The 19,470-nt window shown below is 47.7% G+C and overlaps 1 protein-coding gene across 3 annotated transcripts in view; it reads right to left on the bottom strand.

Annotated features, from left to right (window-relative positions):
* Positions 1-19,470, bottom strand: part of SLCO3A1 (solute carrier organic anion transporter family member 3A1) — a 316,010-nt gene that overhangs the window by 37,426 nt on the left and 259,114 nt on the right. For all 3 annotated transcript variants that reach the window (XM_089906843.1, XM_022598845.2, XM_022598844.3), the window contains 3 exons: positions 7,344-7,508; positions 2,101-2,299; positions 834-972 (listed from right to left, as the gene is read on the bottom strand). In XM_089906843.1, coding sequence (XP_089762969.1) covers positions 834-972; positions 2,101-2,299; positions 7,344-7,508 — 503 coding nt within the window. The remainder of the gene's footprint in view (positions 1-833; positions 973-2,100; positions 2,300-7,343; positions 7,509-19,470) is intronic.

Raw genomic sequence — 19,470 nt, 5'->3', positions numbered from 1 at the left:
ACAGTATTACAGAAATCATTCTGGCTTCAGTGTAGAAGACAGACCAGCAGGGGGTGATCCTGAGTTGTGAGGCCAGGGAGGCGACTACTATGCTGGTCCAAGCAAGAGATGAGGAAGACCTGCACCAGGGCAGTGGTGGTGTGGATGCAGAAGGGCAGGTGCAAGAGACGCCTGCAAGGTGGGATCAGCAGGACTGGGTGAGCAGTCCCTTAGCCTCAAGTTTTCATGCAGAGAATGTGGAAAGCTGCAGGCTGACAGCAAATTGTATAATTCATGCTGAGAAGGAAAGAGCCAAGAAAAAATGATAGTGGGAGGATGGAAAAAGGTGGGAGGCATCTAGCTAAGAAGAAAAGGGCAAAGGAAACTGAGCAGAGAACAGGTTGGATTAGTGCCACATAACCTCAGGTTTGGAAGAGGCCTTCCCTGATAAGTGGCTTTCTAGCCTTTCTTTACATACTTCTGTTGATGGGGAGCTCATTACCTGTAGAGTCATCCCATTCCATTGATACCTTTTGTGAGTTCTTTGAACCACAATCTTTTCCTCTGGCTCCACAGAGCTACCTTTGAATTTTTACTTTCAGTTGCTCAAAGACACTTTTTGGAAACCTATTTGATTTAGCAAGAAGCAGCTGGATGGCCTGGCAGGCCTCCCATCCTGCCGATGGAGAATCCTCCACTAGAGCAGGGCAGAGGCTGAGATAAATTCACAGTGCAGGAACACAAAGTTGAGGACACGTGTGGTTGCCCACTCTTGCCCTTGCCCTTGGGTTTTAAGCTACTTTAGCTGTCTGAGTCCCCTGCCCCATCCCACCCCATCAGAAAATCACCAATACCGTGCTGTTGCAGCCAGCAAAGCAGGCAGACAGGTAGGTGATGCCATCTGCTCCACACACTGGAGTGAAGGAATCCGTTTGGCATTCACAGTTTTTATTGCAGGACGAGTAGGGGTCCAGGGCCGAGCCAGGTGATGAGCTGGAAAAGACAGGAAACGTGGAACCCATCAGAGAAAGGTCAACTTCTGTTGGATTCCCCCAGTGACAGCCCTCTGCCCTCTGTGGTCATGGTCGCCAATGTGGTCATGGTTCAGGGAAGGAGGGCCACCAGTGCTTGGGCTGTGCATGGATATACAGAAGCTGCCTCTGCCCGTGTGCTCCCATTCTGCCTGTTTGACCTCGCAGGGTGGCAGATAAGCCCGGCCCTACTTCTCCTGACTTAACTTTAGGAGAAGGCCTGGTGGCCTGCTCAGAGGAGGAGACTGGTGTGGAGAGGAACTGGTACCCTGCAGGCCAACCATGCTGCAGCCCTGATGCTCCAAACTGGATTCCCAAGGCAGCTGCAGAGTCTCACGTAGAAAAGGGGACTGCTATTGGCACTGGATATGTAAGGACTCTCTGTAATTCCCTCTAAGGGCAAGTCTGATTGGACTTTAGTTCAAAGTCTTGGGATAATAACTAGGAAGTAAGTTGTCCTATAAGAGCTAACTTCTTTCCATTCTTCTCTCCTTTTTTCCCCTCCATCTCTCCCTCCCACACTTATCAATACCTACTATGGCTCATACCCTGTAATTACTATGTGAGTCTAATGATAGCTTCTGATGGTTTAAGGAATTGTTGGGACTTCCCTGGTGATTCAGTGGTTAAGACTCCGTGCTTCCATTGCAGGGGGTGTAGGTTTGATCCCTGGTCAGGGAACTAAGATCCCTCATGCCATGCATGCGGCCAAAAAAAAAAAAAAGGAATTGTTGAAGTCTCTTATTTTAAGCTGAATTTGAAAATAAAACTTATTTTTAATTTTCTATCTTCACGTCATTCCTAAAATCAAATGACAAAAATTGGCATTTGAGTCCTCTGGGGAGTGAATGTCTGACTGTCTCCCCAGTGCTCCCTTGGCCGCCCTGGGAGAGAGCCTTTAAGTGGAAGTCAGCCCTCTCTGCCCAGAAGGTTCACATAGATTCTTCAACCCTGGGAGGAAGATGCAGAGGCACCATCGACTTTGCAGCTCATGGTCACTAGGGACAAAACTGGCTCCATTAACCTACCCAGGAGAGAGGGTCCTGGCATCCTGGGCAGGCAGGGGTGGCGAGACCTTTCTGGGACTTACGTGTTTCCATAGGGAACAGTAACCCCAGCCACAGGGCCCGTGTCACAGCCCAGGAAGAGGAAGGAGACGTAACAAGCGGTGGACACCAGGTTGACGAGCATGGCCATCCGAATGGCCCCGAGGGCAGACAGGCTGAGTTTCTTCACCAGGAGACCGCCCAGGAAGATGCCCAGACAGGCACATGGGATCGCAGTCATCCCTGGAGGAGAGCAGAGGGGCAGGGACCATTAGCCAGGGAAGAGGGGCCAATCAATGCAGACACTGGGTGCCAGGCCCGAGGCTGAGCCCTGCATGGACAGGATTCCCTGTGACACCACTGTGGTGCCACTTGCTCCACTGTGCCCCAAAGTGTCTGTTAATGGCCTCATTTCTACCCTCAAGGAGCTCACGAAAATTGGGGAAGGCAGACACATAAAAACTCAATGATTACGAGTCTAAGTCATACACCTGGCATGCTAAGTGGGGAACCCTCGTGGGAAACACACCCAGCTGGTGTGGGAACAACCGAGAGACAAGTCAGACCAGCTGGGAACACGCACGCGCATTTGACAAAAGTATCAGGGAGCAGTGATGTGCCCTCTGTGCGTTTTCCAGGTGGTGTGAGAAAGGGGATCAAATTGGGGATTTTCTCCCACTCTTCAGGCAAGGAAGGGTCTGGAGGCTGTTTAAACAAAGGTCCCAGAACTCACCAGCCTGTGGAGACAGTGTTTTAACCAGCCCCGTGACCTCTCAGGAAGCAGCATCAATCAAATTAATATGTTTCGTAGCTCCTGGTGAGTAATTGGCATGTATTTTTTTCCCCTTTCTTATAAACAGAGCTATCTGCAAGGCAGCAGGACCATAAACCTGTTATTTCTGATTCTCAGAGACTCAGGGCATCTTAGGAGGACCAAAGGATCCTAGGGTTCCAATCTCCTGTTTGGTTTTGTTCTGTTCTGATTCACTTCATCTAAACTCAGCTTTAAATTACTGTGTGTCATTTATCTACCGTGTAGATTGGGCATGGCTAATTTTCCAGTTTAGGCTGCCTCTTCCTTGCCAATCAACAGACCTCTAGGTCAACTGACTACATCAATCAGCTGGTATGTGCTAAAGGAATGCAAATTAATTTTAATATTCTGGTGAGAAAAACAATCAGGGAGGCTGAGCTCTGCAAAGGAAATAGCACAAGTTACACTTCTTGAAAAACATAGTATCTCTGTATTATTTGATGCTCTTGGACGAGCTGTGCTTGGTTCTCTCTCGTCCTGGTATAGATGATCCTCAGGACCTCGCCCCTATTTGCCTGTCTAAACCCCATGCCACTCCGCTCCCCCAACTATGCCCAATCCTCCTCCCCTCTCTCCCTGGAATAGGCCAAATCCGTTCAAGCCCCCAGTCTCTGCACTTGCTGTTTCCTGTTCTAGGACATTCTTACCCTCTATCTTTACTTGGCTGGGCCCTATGGAGGGCCTTCCCAGACCACCCCATCTAGAGTGGTCCTGCAGCCCATTTGGGATTTCCTACTGTTTCTTGCCCTGTTCTATTGTTGGCATGGCTCTCCCCAGTATCTGAAGCTGCCTCAGGTATTTCTGGTTTTCTCGTTTCTTGTTCTCTCTCCCCCTCCTGAAATGCAGCTTCCCTGAGGACAAGAACCGTTCCATCCTGTTCAGTCCCGGCTCCCTGTGCCTAGCACGGTGCCCAGCACAGAGTGGGCGCCTGGGGATTATTTTCAAGATGAACGGAACAGCGAGCAGATGGGATCTGTGTGAGTGAATACCGATGGCCAGAGCCCACGCCCGGAGAGCAGGTTGCATTTTGTTCCATCTTCCATCAGCGGCAGCAGGGAGCGGCCCCCGGTGATGATGGTAACTATGGCAATAACAGGCTTCCAGCACCTTTTCTCCAAGCCATCATCAGCCTTCCGTCTCCCTCCCTGACGTGTGTGCAGCCTTAGCTTGCGGGCAGTCATCAGAACTTCCTCCCAACTCCATCCTCATTAGCTTCACCTACGCAGATTGAGTCCTTTTTATCTTCACGCATAAATCGATGCCATCAGCCCTTAATCATCTGTGTTGCTCTTTTCTGAACTCTGCCCCATCTGCTGATGACTTCGTGGGTGGCCCAGAGCCAGCGCTGATGGCCCAGGATGACTGCAGGGGTCCATCCCCTAGGTTTGCGGGGGCTACTGATGAAGCATTTTTGGACACGAGCCCTGCCTTACGCTTCTGCTGCCTCTCTCTGTCCCCTAAAGGCCCCCTGCCATCCCCTCCTGCAGCCAGCCTTCCAGAGTCCATGCTAACAGACTGATGCTATGGGTAGGGCACAGGGAGAGGGCACGTGTCCTGCCTGCCTGGGCTGCCAGCCGGATGGACGGACTGACAGATGGGCCACCAGGCTGCTTCTCCACATGGCGGGAGAGGGTCTCCCTGTGCAAGCGCTCTAACAGACAGAGTCCCTGGGACAGAAACAGGTGCAGGAAGGTGAGATTGTTTTTGACCTTCTGCCCTGAAGACTACTGATTTGTTTGTTGATAGAAAACTTTGGAAATCTGTCCTGAAATAGAACAGAGCCCCAACTTTGAAGCAAATGTAATCAAAATGTAAGGAGCTGCTGCAAAGAAATCAGGAAGTGAGAGATAAACTCTTTGGGTGCTGGAGGGCAAAACCTGAGAGATTGTAGGTATAATGAAGAAGTTATAACTTTAATTATAGAGAGACACATTTTACCCTATCTCTGTCAGACAGGTACTAAAGGGCTGACTGCATCTTGCTAATACCTCTTGGAAGAAATACTTATAAAATAGTGGATGGTAGAGAGTTATTAGTAAAAAAGAAAAACACAAGGCTTGTGCTGCCCTCGCAGCTCCCAGGGAGAGGTGCTGGGATCTGGCCACATCATTGCTGGTAGGGTTTTAATTGTTTTTAACTTGATACCTTACGTCCTGTGACGTGCATAAGCTTAAGGGAACACAGATGAATTTTTGCCCCTTTATACACCCCTGTATTAAAACATTTCCAGCAGCCCCAGGGGCTCCCTGGTGCCTCCATTCCCTCCACCCTCAAGGGTAACTATCATTCTGGCCTCTATCACTGTAATTAACTTTTCTTCTTTTTAACTCATAAATACGTACTCTTTTTTTGTCTGACGTCTTTCAACTCTGTCAGATCCATCCACACTGAGGCATGTATACAAGCTCTTGCTTTCTCATGCTGTATGACAGTTCACTGTATGAATATTCTATAATTTATTTACCCATTCTAGTATCGATAGATATTTGGGTTGTTTCCAGTTTGGGGCTGTTATGTATAAAGCTGTTTTGGATACTGTACCTACGCATATATAAACGAGTGGACCTAAACACTCACTTCTGTTGGATTTATGCCCAGAAGTGGAATGCCTGGATCCCAGCGTAAGCATATGCTTTTAGCTTTCATGGGTACTGCCAAACAGTTTTCCAAAGCGCCTGCACCATTGTGCACTCCCACCAGCAGTGTATGAGAGTTCCAGTGGCTCCACATCCTCGCCAACACTTGGTACTATCAGTCTGGCAGACATGGACTAGTATTTCATCGTGGTGTTCGTATGTGTTTTCCGGGTGACTCATGATGGGTCAGCACCTTTACATGGGTTTATTGGCCATTTTGTGAAGGAAATGCTAAGGAGAAGATCAGAAAATATCACCTCGCCCATTTCTCTCAGGACATGATCTACTTCTACTTAACAGAGAAGAGAATTCCACGGGGCTGGAGCCCTCTCGACTGCCAGGCCGGACTTGTCACATTCTCAGGGGCCATCCTTGTGTCTCTCTCCTTCTCTGCACTTTCAGAACAGATGAGCTCTTCTGTCAAAGGCTGTCCACTATACTCCCTCTCTTTTCTGCACATCGCCTCTGCTGGTTCTTTCCCCTCTGCTTAGACACCTGCTCAAGTCCTTCCTGTCACAATAGCAACTGTCTCTTAGCAACAGCACCGTCACTACTCCAATCCCTTGACTGCAATACACACTGCCCACCATGTCTTCTCTCCGTCCCTCCACCACTAAGCTCTGGAAAGTGTCCTGCAGTCACTGGCTGTTCCTTCCCTCTTGTGGGCTGCTCCCCTGCTGCTGTTTCATGGACACAGCCCTGACACAGGCTGAAAGACGTCCTGGCTGTTGAAGGGACCAGAGACATGTGAGGCCGCATCACGCGTGGGCACTCATGCTGCTGACAGCTTCCTTCTTGGTATCATCTCTTCCTTGACTCCCGTGATCCACGGATTTCTCTCAGGAGTTGCTTCTTGAACTTCTCTATGGCCTCCTGTATTTCCTATGAGCAGTGTTTCACCCCCTCTATTCTAATTCTACACATTTTCCTTCTGCAAATTCCACTCCTGTGTCCTCAACTACCATGCACAAACGGATGCAACCCACATCTTCTTCTTCAGCCCTCAACCATGCACAGGACATCATGTAGATATACCACGGCCATCTCACACTCAGCAACTTCAACTCTGAACTCACAACCTTCCCTACAGATCTGATTCTTTTCTGCTATTTCCAGGTTTCACAAATGGTACCACCCTTTGTCTGAGCCAGAAACCTGGAAGTCATTCTTGACCCTTCATTCTCCTTCCTCCGCCATGAGACCACTTTCCCTACTGCGTATAAGAAATGCTCCTTCTCATGAGGGCAAACACGTTTTCTTTAGCATGTCAGCTCCAAAGGACTGGAAGCAGATTCCTGTAGTCTACTGCTGAGAAGACTGGTAAGATCACGCTTGAGCTTGGGGAGAAGGAGTGTCATGATCCATTAATTACACATCTGCCATGGGCACAGGGATAGAGGGGAGCATATGGCTTCCAACCTCTGTATTTGCTGACCGTGGGTTTTATGCTGCCAAGAATATCCTTGCTTTTTTATGTTCTTGACCAAAGCCTACTAAACTTTCAAGATCCATCTTGATTCCCCTCTTCCTTCCTCACATCTTCCCCCCAATTCTCCAGTTCACACTGATTTATAGACTTCCTGGCCTGTCACAATGCTTCCTATGCACACTTTACATTTTAGCTCTTTATTATCACATACTTTTAGCAATTGTCTCAGGCAAGTAAATCTTACTCCAAGAAAATACTTTGAAATTCTTCTGCACGCTGACCACATGTATACGCTTCTGCAGGGGCAGCTCAGTCTGGGCTGTTTGGTGGGTTTCAGTCAATTCTTATAGTATTACAAGCAGTGACGGCCTCTCTCCACCCTCCTGGGAGGCTGAGAAACAGACTCACCGAGCAGCTGGTTGGCAGAAGAGGTGGTGAGGTTAAATTGCTGCTCCAGATACTTCCCCAAGAAGGCAGCGAAGCCAGCCACCACTGCAATCTCCATGCAGGCGGCCAGGATGATGCAGGTAAACACAGGGTTTGAGAGCAGGTGCTTTGTGACCTTCGGGATCACTGCAGGGAGAGAAGCAGAGGACCAAGGTCACACACTGCACCCCCAGGCCTTCTGCCCCCAAGGCCCCAATTTGACCCATCTCAGTAAACAGCATCAGGAATCACCTGGTTGCTCAGGCCAAAGCCTATAACCTGTTAAGTCAGCCATAATTGTGAAAACTCTGGCTTCAAAATATATGCTGATGTCTTGTCAACTAAACTGACAACTACTAAAGCAGGAGAAACTACACCATGACTTTTCTTTTTTTTTTACAGCACACTTGAAACACTATTTTATAAGCCATCACAAGTTATTTCCATCCAAAAAAAAGAGGAGTTTGGGGTTTGTTTCTCAAAAGGGAAAATATAACTTAATCGTATTATAATTATAAATGTATTAATTATATTAATACATCTAAGTATATATTATCAATATACCTGTGATGAATATTTATAATGGTGTGTGTTAAGAAAATATATTTACTCTTTTTTTTCAGCAACTTTTTTTTTTTTTATATTGGAATATAGTTGATCAACAATGTTGTGTTAGTTTCAGGTGTACAGCAAAGTGATTCATGTATACATATACATGTATCTATTCTTTTAAGAAAATATATTTCATCTTAACAGTTTCAAGAAAGAAATGATAGTGTATGTATATGCATACACACATACACACGCACACACAATACATACATAATCCAGCCTCCACCCACCCACCCCGCTTCCTTCTCACAACCACATTCGCCTGGCCAAGCTTCCATGAGCTTTCACTTGGGGAAGACTAGGGTCTTGGTTTTCACTCTTGATCCAATATAATCCTCTCCTATGCAGTAGTCAATGGGATCAGCTCAAATCAGCTTCCTACTCAAACTCCACAATGGCCAAAATCCACACTTGGTACGATGGCCCACAGTCTACCCCTTGGCTATCCGATCGCACTTCTGATCACTCTCCATCCTCCCTCTGCTCCAGCCCCACCTGCACCTGGTCCTCCCCTCCCAGCTCTTTGCACCAGGGCTCTTCCCTCCATTAAATGCTCTGAACCCAGATCTTTGCTCCATCTCTTCCTTATTCCTCAGGTGGTCTTTCCTCAACACCCAAGGCAACCTAGAAGCTGCTGCCCACCCAGCCCTGATGCTCAGGGCTCAGATGAGAGTTGACGGTGGGCAAAAGTGCTTTGTGGCTTGTGTACCGCTTTAATTACCACTGGAGCCAAAGCAGGCTTTGTTGAGGTGATGCATTTCAATCTTATTTTATTTTACTCTGTTTTTCCTAAAGTAGGTGGTTTCATAAACCACTCAGGTTTCCTTTTAATTTGGTGCTTTTACAAATGAGAGATTTGGGTTTCTTAAAATCCTTTGAATGTAATCACATTATTTGGCTCTTTCCAGCCATTAGAATCCTTTGTACGTGGTCTTTGACCAGATCTCCTCAGCTATGGAGTGATGACATATCCTGGCAGTAGGCAAGGGGTCTGGGGGTATCAGGACAACCCCATCATTTCAATACTTATGCCATTATTTTGATGTGCACTTAGTAAAAAAAAAAAAAAAATTAACTAAAATAAAACTGATACATCAAATGCATGGTTTCATGGCTACCATAGCTTAAGATGACGCTAGGTTAAATAAAACAAGTAGATTTAAAGTTATTTAAAGAGAACGTTATGTAAATGACGGTACAGGTGGTAAGGAAATAGGCAAAAATGTGTAAAAGTGGTGCACCAGTGATAAGTTAGCGGACCTCTGTTCTGCTATACTCACAATAATGTGGAACATTTGGCATGTGCTGTACTTGTTTCCACCTGTGTAAATAGAAAAAGATAAAACAGAGTCCCAGATGTAGCAAGTACTCTTCCAAGTCTAGGAAAAACCAATCAGTGCCCATGGTCATACAAAATAAACAGGTGAGCAATGTCTAACACTGCATTCCAAGGTAATGAATTAGCCAGCTGTCCTAAAGAAGAGAGCTAATTACACAGGCTCAATCTCATTTCCTAGGAGATGAAACCTCTAAATGGCCCAACTAATTAGAATAAAATAATAATAGGAGATACATAAGTTTTTAATAATGTTAACAGACAAGCTCAATAAATCAAAATAACAGAACAATGGGTCAGGAACTGGCAGATACACACAACATAAAATTTATCATTTCTGGGAAAGATACCAAGTTTCAAAAATGAAAATCTCTATATAAGACAGGGACTTAAGGATCCTTTGACGTACTAAAAGGAACTTAGCTATGGGAATGGACTGAGCCAGATGACTGGAGGCTCAGAATCACTGTGGGCTGAGCAATCTGATTCTGCATCCCAACCGAGAAACAACCAGACAATAACCAGAGCTGGTGGCCTCAGCTGTTCCACGGTGGTTTCTCGTTAAACTACTAAAATCTTAGGAAGGTAACTCTTGGATTAAATAAATGCGTGTGCACACATGCACAAAATAAAACAAAAACTTTAAAAATGGTAGGAATAAGAATAAAGATGGTGAGAAAACAACTTTAAATCCATGGTATTTATATATTTATACCTGCTTTATTGCAAGGGACTGGCCTTTATGCGTGTGTTCTGTTCATTTTTTACACGGTTTCGAGCATTTATAATAATCTGACTTTTTTAGAAATGTCATCTCAAATATTTGTCTAGAAGAGGTTACACTTAAAACCTATGCTTAGGGGCTTCCCTGCTGGCACAGGGGTTAAGAATCCGCCTGCCAATGCAGGGGACATGGGTTCGAGCCCTGGTCTGGGAAGATCCCACATGCTGCGGAGCAACTAAGCCCGTGTGCCACAACTACTGAAGCCCGCGTGCCTAGAGCCCGTGCTCTGCAACAAGAGAAGCCACCGTGATGAGAAGCCTGCACACCGCAACAAGGAGTAGCCCCCGCTTGCCACAGCTAGAGAAAGCCCGCGCACAGGAACGAAGACCCAATGCAGCCAAAAATAAAATAAATAAAATAAGTAATAAATTTAAAAATAAATAAATAAATAAATAAAATCTATGTTTAAATGTTGGAAAATTTTCCTGTGTTAAATTCACATTATTAAGTATTGTAAAACTATTTAGAGGAATGTTGACTGTGTAATGTTCAAAAATGTGTCCTGTTTGACAAATACAGAAGATGAATACATTGGGCATAAACAGAAGGTAATGAAGTATTTGTCTTCATAAACAAAAACCCCTTGGATGTTAAGACTCCATTGTCATAAATCACCGCTAATGAGCAAAGGCTGATTTGCTATAGTGTTTGGCACATTGTGATGGTATAATGTACCTGTGACAAGGGACTGGCTGATTATGTCACAAAACACCAAGCTTCACAGAGAGTGGTATGGATTTACATGGGCAACCACAGCACTTCCTTGTAATAAATGAATTTGAAAGCCCCCAGCTATTCATGTTTTGGCGGGTAATAACACTGTTGCTCCATCATTGTAGTCTTTTGGCATTAAGATATCTAAACTTTGGAAACACTGTTGACAAACAGCCAGCACCTTGGGGACATTCTAGGAAAACCATCCTGTACCATACTTTTATTGTAGGCTTCATTTACTTTGTTACAGTGCAGACTCTTTAGATCTGGGGACTTCAGTAGGAGAAAGCACCACAGCCACACTTGCTTGCAAATAAAACTGCTGCTGAGCTGACACCACCAGCATCCTCCAATTAGGAACTATGTTCTCTGGCTCAGAAATGATGCCAATGAGGAGTTGAGTTTGATCACATTAACTGTTTGGGCCTCGGTACCTCCTTGTCCTTGATCATGGCCATCGTGGTTTATTTGGGGATGACGAGGGCACTTCTCAACAAAGGCAACTCCAGCTAATGGAACATTTTCATACTTCAGCAAGCATTTTAATTATTCCAGAGATAATTCCATTTCAGTTGGAAGGATTCCTTGTCAAGATAGGAGCCTGCCTGCTTTTGTTTGAATATCTAATGACTAATTTTGCCTTGGATTAGATGTGAAAATCATTAGGTTTGAGAATTATCTGACTGAAGGCCCAGGGAAGACTCAGTGGGCCTCATCTGCATGAAGAGCATTCTTTTTTTCCGCCTATACCCAGCCGATTCGCCTCCAGAAATGACAGCTTCCTCTTGTGTTCAGCTATTTTCCTCCCAGTTTCTTCCTCCCATCCTGGGTTTTATTGCAATGACTTGTAGTACTGTCAAAGAAGATTCCTTTCCAAAGGTTCAATCTACCCTCCAAAGCCCCAATTTGAAAAGGGGTATTAATTAGCTTGACCCTAGGGTTGGCTATCCCAGTGTTCCAAGCTTTTTCATGCAAATGGATTGTTAAGCCCATAAAATGCTAACTTTCCAAGGTGGCAGTAGCTAATGAGGCAGCCCAGACAGACAGAAATTGGTGAACCAAGGCCACACCAGGCTACCAAACACCTACAGTCTCCCAGAGCTATTTGCCTCTCACCTTCTGATTTAGCCTCAGAAGTTGGGAGCTGGGGTAGGAGGCAGGCGGGCTTGTACCATGCAGCTTCACAGCTAGGGAAACCTTTTCACCTCTCATCAGGAGCACGGTGCTGCTACTAGCGGAATGGTACAAAGTTGGGAGCGATCTCCAGGGAAAACAAGTTTGCTACTGCTAGTCTTTGGAAGGCAGTCCTGTAGGATGCAGTTTCTTGGAAAACTGTGGGTTCTCCAAGAGGGAGAGAGGCAGGTTTAGAGAAGTCGTGAGGATTAACCCTGACAGCATTTCCTGTGGGCCAGGTACCATTCTAACTGCTTACACATCCACTCGCATCATCCTCACAACAAACTGTGTTCCTGGGATGATCAAAATCCTCCATTTACAGATGAGAAGACGGAGGCAGACAGTGGCCCCATGGTCAAGGAAGCAAAGCACCTGCTACCACACGCTGTGCTCATAACCACCGTGCTGTTCTGCCCTGGGTCCTGAGAGGTGCTGTTGTTGGCTTGAGGACTAAGCATGCAGGCTGCCCCTGGTAACCAAGCTGCGGCTTAATTCTTAGAATGAAGAATAATAAAACATTCCCACTGGGGTTAGGGAAAATGAACAGATCTGACATGACTAAGGGCTTAGTCCATGTCGTTTGAAGGCAGAGAAGTAGGAAAGGAAGGGAGGGGGACAGAGGAATGAAAGAAAGGATTGGAGAGCCTACAGAAGAGCCCTGTACCACAGAAAAGGTTTCACTGAATAAGGTTGTATAAAATAATGGCTAAGAACCTGGTCTAAGGAGCCAGGTCATTGGGATTTGAATTCTGGCTTCAAGACGGACCAGAGCACATGACTCCATCCCATGGATTGCCACAAACATGAAATGGGACCCACTGCATGTAAAGCATGTGGCCCAGGGCTTCTAGTCTAGAATACAGGTAAGAGTCTGATGGGATTAGCGGCAAAGATTGACTGTCTAGCACAGGGAACTGTATTCAATATCCTGCAATAAACCATAATGGAAAAGACTAGAAAAAAAAATATATATGCATAACAATCACTTTTCCGTACATCTAAAACTAACACGATATTGTAAGTCAACTATACTTCAGTAAAAAAGAGTCCGATAGGATTAATAGTAATCGATATAACAGAAGTAATCCTTGGCTATGTTAGGGAGAGAGCGCTTGGGCTGGGAGGAGGACATCAGGCTTCCTACAGGAATGCCTACGTGATCAGATGTGATGAGTAGAGTGGGGAAGAGGCCGGAGCAGATGAACTGAGCTCCTGGGAGCCAAGGGCTTTCCAAGAAGATCCCCCTTCTGCAGGGGGCTGTTCAGCAGGCCAGGGGGTCAGGAGGCACAAGTCCTTGTCCACTGCCCTTCCTGGGAATTGGAGGTACTCTGGGAAGTGCTCAAGGTGGGGCTCAGTTATACTCCCCTTGACCCTCAGATCTCTCTGCCTTCAGTCTCTCTACTGAAGTTGGCCTTGACTTTCTTTCTCTTTAATAACACTTCTGTCAATACAGCATGGTTAACATCTCCCAAGATGGGAGATGGAGCCAGTCTATGCAACTGCTCAGGAATCATGACAATGACCGCCAAAGCCTGCCTCGCAACCAGTGTTGGATGGGCACCGTGGCAAGGTTTCTCATTTTTAACTCTCACAACTATTACAACAGGGGGTGGTCCTACCATCCTCATTTTAGACCCAAGGAAACCAAGGCTCCCTTGAGAGGCTGAAACCCAACAGTCCGCATCCCAGAATACAAAACAGAGAAGCGAAGGAGGGTGGATTTGAACTCAGTTCTGCCTGCACTCTGGGACTCATCTCTAAATCTTCAGGTTTCTGGGTGGGGCCTCGAATCAACAGAAAAGTACTTTCCTGAAAGGTGAGCCACCATGAAGTGCTTCCCAACATAGGAGACCCATGACCAGAAGAGAACAGAGGTGGGGGGGATCTGGGTGAGATAAATAACAGTATTCAAGTCATGACCAAAAAAAAAAAAAAAATGAAAGAGGAAGGAAGAAATAATGGAGTGGAAAAACACACCATCATGGAGGCACAAGAGTGAAGCCAAGGTAGAGCAGATCCTGGGAAAAACGAAGTTTCAGGGGGTAGCGTGAATGTTCACCAGCCACCAAGTTGGTTCCCACATGCCCAGGGCAGGCTGTCATCCTGGCACCACCGACCCCACTGGGCGCCCTTGTCTGGGTCCTCCCGTCTGTCTCACAGGAGGAGCCAGGTGCTCTCAGGTAGAGCAGAGATGGAGCAGCTCCATCCCCAGACATGGGCGTTGTGCCTGGGAAGGGCAGATGCTTCATACACGCAAGGTAGATTAAAGAATCCAGTAAAGAAACAAATGAATCGCGTAGCCTTGAAAGGTAACTGTCACAGTCTCTTAAGGAACATTAGCTGTAGAAACAGAGACCAATTTATGATCACACCATTCGAGATGTTCTGCAGGTTCATGGGCTGTGAGGAAAGTGGGAATAATTAGCTAATACGGTCATTTCCATCACTGATTCTGGAGGTGCCCAAACCATCCCTTGAGTAGGTAGGGGTGAGGGAAATCCCAGTGGGAGGGGAGGCCCGTGGTGCCTCCCGGAAGCGAGCGCCTACCATGAACTTGGCCCCAGACCAGCAGCCTTGGGCCCCCTGTGGCCTCATCACTATAGAGGAGCCCATCCCCCAGTCTCTGCCCGGGGCATCCAGGGGAGCTTCTAGCACCCTCTCACGGCTAACTTTGAAAGCAGTAACTACCAGGCTTCTGTCTGCCCATCTTCAGTAAGGTAATAGGCAGACAGTAACACCTCCCTTGTATGGAGAAGGTCATGGTTTGAAAGAACAAACAAGAAGCCATCAGCACAGGAAATGAGCATCTACAGCGAAATACAAGTGTCAGATGGGTGTGGATTGGTTAGGACAACCCAGAGCCCATCAGTTCCACCGACTCTTGAAAAGTCACCACCTCCTTATAGCCACACCAAGGAGGAGCAGTGTGGTTGCCCACTAGCCAGTTTAAAGCAAGAACTAAGTGTCCACAGAGGCATGTCTAGCATCTGCAAGCTGCTGCTCTAAACTGGGGTCATCCCAGTCACTTCCTGGCATCAGCAGTGTGAAGTCAGAAACATGATCCCCACATGATTTCAGAGGTGGAGGAAGGAGCTTGGGAAGCAGCAGGCTCTTATTCAGACCCCAATATTGCATCTTCCCATGTTGGCCGCAGACAGAAAATGACTAAGGAAATCAAGAGTCTTTCGTAAGCGAACGGCCACTTTTATAACTTCATGCCAGCCCCTAGAACCTTCTCTGGGAGCAGGGCGCCCCACCTCAGCGGTGGCCGGGCTCACTGCGTCTGACATTCACAAAAATGCTAACGATGGGAGAATTCATCCCTGGGAAGTCTGGAAAGGGAAACAGCAGTGTCCAGAAAAGAAACGGTGAAGCCAAGCACCCAAGCTGACGTACGTGCCCATCTCTAAACCTAGGCTTCCTAATGCTACTTCCGGAAGTGCTGGGTTTACAGCAGGTCTTCTCAGAGCCTTCAATATGCTAACGTCAACCTCCAAGAGTCATGTCACAGACTGTCCCAAGCTTATTTCATCAGCGGGTCACCTCCCCCATTTTATCTTCTATGCAACTGCCAGAGAAGTTAGCCCCTGGTGGAGACCCCTCAAGGGACCCCCACCAGCTCTGACATTTGTTTTCTCCTGGGAGCTCACTTAGAATCTTCTGGGGAGCTTTAAAGACACCCAGATGCCTGGGTCACCTCTCCCCCATCCCCCTTGCCCACCACAGACTCAGAGAATCATAATTCGTAGGGATGCGGCCCCTGAATATGCGTGTTTCAAGAAAGCCCACATGCAGTGCTGACTCAAATCCCTAGTTGGGAAACAATGGCTCATAAAATAAAGTCCAGTCTCATTAGAAGGGCAATGAGAAGGCCCTCAATAATTCATTCATAATTTTACCAAAGACTTATTGCGCAGCTTTGGATACCAGGAACTCTGCTGGATGTGGAAGCTGAGACCAGCCTGCCTTCTATCATGACCTTCCCTAAAACCTCTTCCCAAAACCAGATGTCTCTCTTCCATGCACATCTCAGGCATCCCAGCCCGGAAGCCTTTGCCCTCCCCTCCATCCACGGGAATCCTGCTCGTCCTTCAAGATCAGGCTGAAATGCTGCATCTTTCACGCACCTGTCTTCAAATCCTCCCTCTGTGGTCCTCACTATATCCCTTTGAACCTCCCATAATCCTCACCACCTTCTATCCTGTATCATAGCAACACATCATAAGTGCCGGAAGAGTGAGCATGAATAAAAGAGTCCTGGGATCCCATAAGTCTGAGAAATATAAACTAAAGCAAAGCCAGACAGCTTTCCTTAGAGCTGGCCTTCTCAGAGCCTTTAACACAAACATATTCTATGACTCTCCAAGAGCGTCATAGTATACATATGGTTTCCCAACTTATTTGGCCATGTAACCACTACTCCTGGTTATTTCTGTTGATCTGTTTTTCTCTGAGCATCTCAGAGGACTCACGTTCCAAGGAACTCCCGTTGGGAAATGCTGTCTTCTAGTTTTTTCCCTCCTTCCTTCCTTCCTTCCTCCCTTCCTTCCTTCCTCCCTTTTTTCCTCCCTCCCTCCCTTCCTTCCAAAACCACAAGGAGCATCCACAGTGTGCCAGGCAGCATCGTGCTAGGTGCCCTCACCTATGTTCATCTCAGGCGCTTTGCTGAAATAACTTGAGATGGGGAGTCGTGACTGAGGCACAGATATAACCCCCAGCGCATCCTCCATCGACACTGATACGAACACGATGAAACCACTGACCAGTCTGGACCCTGGGGACCTGTAAAAATGACACCTGTGACGTGGCAGCCTCTGAACCACAGCTTGGCATAGAATTCCAAGTGGTTGGGAAGGCAGATGGTTTCCTTGGCCACAGAATCAAGAAAGAAGACTTTAACAGGAAACCCACACGAGGGGAAAGCACAGTTCTGAAGATGAATCCCACGATAAAAAACACTCAGCCGTTTGGCCTGCAGAACAAGGACTCTCAGATCACCAGGCCGCTCACAATAACACTGTGCTGAAAGGCAACAGGCCCTTACTTAAGAAAGATGCAGCAGAAACCGACTGCTGGCTGGCAGACGATGGAGGTGGCCTGGCAGAGATGCGGAAGCCGGAGGCACGAGCTGGGTCCCACGGCCAGGCCGACGCACGTGGGGCCCCCGCGGGAACAGTGGGTGGCACAGAGGTGGGGGGCGAGTATGCACCCTGCCCAAGCAGCAAGACGCCCGCTAGGAAGATGGGCAAGTAAAGACACGCACCCAAAGGCACAGTGCAGGTCAGCCTGAGCCACTGGGCTGGCAGACCCTCTGATTTGGTGGCTGAAGCACCAGGAGCAGATCTTCCTTCCCACACAGGTAAGTCACCTGGGAGCCAGCCGTGACACTCAACACAGGTGGAGCTCCTGCTAAGCCAGTGTCTGCGGGTGGGTCAAACACAGGTCAGAACTCTGGGAGGGGGCTGTGTGTGAGGACGGCTTTAGGGAAAGCAGCAAACCGTGCTGGGCTGGGCAGCGCCTGTCCAACGATCCATGCATCCCCCCATTTATCAGATGTGTACTGAGCACCGGCCATGTACAAGGGCATGGGCAAAGCCGGATGTGGTCCCTGACCTCATGGAGCTTATGGAGGGAGTGATCACTCCTACAGAGGTCACATTCTGACCATGACACAGAGAGCAACATGCCGTGGAGGGGGTGTCATCAGGAGGTCAGGGAAATGTCCTTGGGGAAATGATGTGTGAGCTGATGTCTGAAGATGGGATCAGAATTCCAGGGGTGGGAACAGCAAATGCAAAGTCCATTGAGCCTGGGGAATATGAAGGACTAAAAAGAGGCCAGCAAGGTGAGACTGGTATGGTGGGAACAGGGCGGCAGGTGTGAGAAGAGGCTGGAGGGGCAGAATCTCACTGGGCTGGTGGCCACGTGAAGGGCTCGGCCTCTATCTCTCAGGATCAGACATATTCTGAACACATCCCAGTGTGGATGACAGCCTGGAGGGGTAGGGCAGACTGGAGTACAGGACAGACCATGAGCGGGAGGGAGAGATATTTAGGTGCTAAAGTCAGCAGAACCGGGTGATGGATGGCATTAGGGGTGTGGGTGGGGAGAGGCGTGGGGAAGGTACCAGCCCAGGCAGATTTCATTTCCCCTAGAAATGAAGGTCCTCTAGAGTCGGGCTCTGCATTTCCTCTTTTGAAGAGGGAGAAAGTGGACATTAAGAGTGGAAGTTTCTCCAACACAGTAAAGGCTTTTGTTCCATCCACCCCAGACCGATCCCTTTTTCCTTCTCGGTCGGTTCATTAATAGTTGAGTGGATCTTTGTGGGAAATAGAGGAACAGAGGAAAGAGTTCGGGTTTGGGAGTCTCAGACCCAAGTCTGGTCCCAGCTGCATCCTTCACAGCTGCGGGAACCTGGGTGCACGGTTTAATCCCCCAGAGCTCCGTGTCCCCATGGGTGGCATGGAGATTGGTAAAGACACGCACGTTATCAGCCGTACTGTGGGGGTCAAGTGGGAGGTCTATGCAAGTGCTTTGGGAGTCATCAGCAGTACTCCATATTTTGGGCGCGGTTTTTAAGATTCTGAGCCTGAAGGCCCACCCCCACCTTGCCAGCTCAGCCATCACCCGCTGTCACCTGGTGCTACTATCTTTTCTGGGACAGGAAGAGGCCACTTGGCAGTCAGCATGAAGGGCGCAGAGACAAGAGCGCTCAGCTTTTGACTTCTCTGCTCACTCAGTGATCAAAGGTGGGCTCTCCCTTCAGGTTTTAAGCTGCTGGTACAGTGACACTCATCCCCGCTGGGAAGTCCATCAGAGGGTCAGGAAACGCCAATGCTTGCAGGAAGCTGTCCTTCCCTCCCTTTTTAGCTGGACCCTTGCCTAGAAGACTCATTGTTTTAGGACACGTCTGCAGCCACAGTCGCAGTTTTAGTACCCGCTGTTGAAAAGTCACTTAGCACCTTGCTGACGCCACTTTTTCTTTAAGAGAGTTTGTTTATTGCCCGAAGATGCAGCACAATGTCGTGGTTAAGAAGACAGACACTGAGGCCCTCCACGGTTCAAATGCCTTTCCTTTCCATCTGTAAGCCTCAATTTCCTGGTCTGTAAAATGGCACCAATGTCTCATGGGGTTGGGGGGGGGATTAAATATGATGGTGTAGGAAAAACAAACGTTAGCTGCTATTACGTGTGTATGTGCGTACGTGTGCGCACTGGCAAGAAAGTGTTCATTTGTTTACCCATTCATTCATTCAATCCATATTACCTACATGCCAGGCACTAAGCTAGGCAGTGGGAACAAAAAAGATGAATGAGAGCTTCGTGTCCTTGGAGAAGCCACAAGCTTTGGGAAGATGCAGGCAAACAGATGGGCCACTGTGTAGTGGGGGTTACCCCAAGTGCTTTGCGGGGCCTTTGAGGGCAACAGAGGAATGCAGCTAATCTAGTACTGAGCAGACAGGGGCATGCGCACAGAGGGGCTATAG

Source organism: Delphinapterus leucas, chromosome 2, assembly GCF_059928025.1.
Source record: "Delphinapterus leucas isolate spDelLeu-1000000601 "Yukka" chromosome 2, BTC_Dleu_Yukka2, whole genome shotgun sequence".
Taxonomy (NCBI): domain Eukaryota; kingdom Metazoa; phylum Chordata; class Mammalia; order Artiodactyla; family Monodontidae; genus Delphinapterus; species Delphinapterus leucas.
Note: the sequence above shows the minus strand (reverse complement) of the source record. Positions and strands in the feature narration are given on the sequence as shown.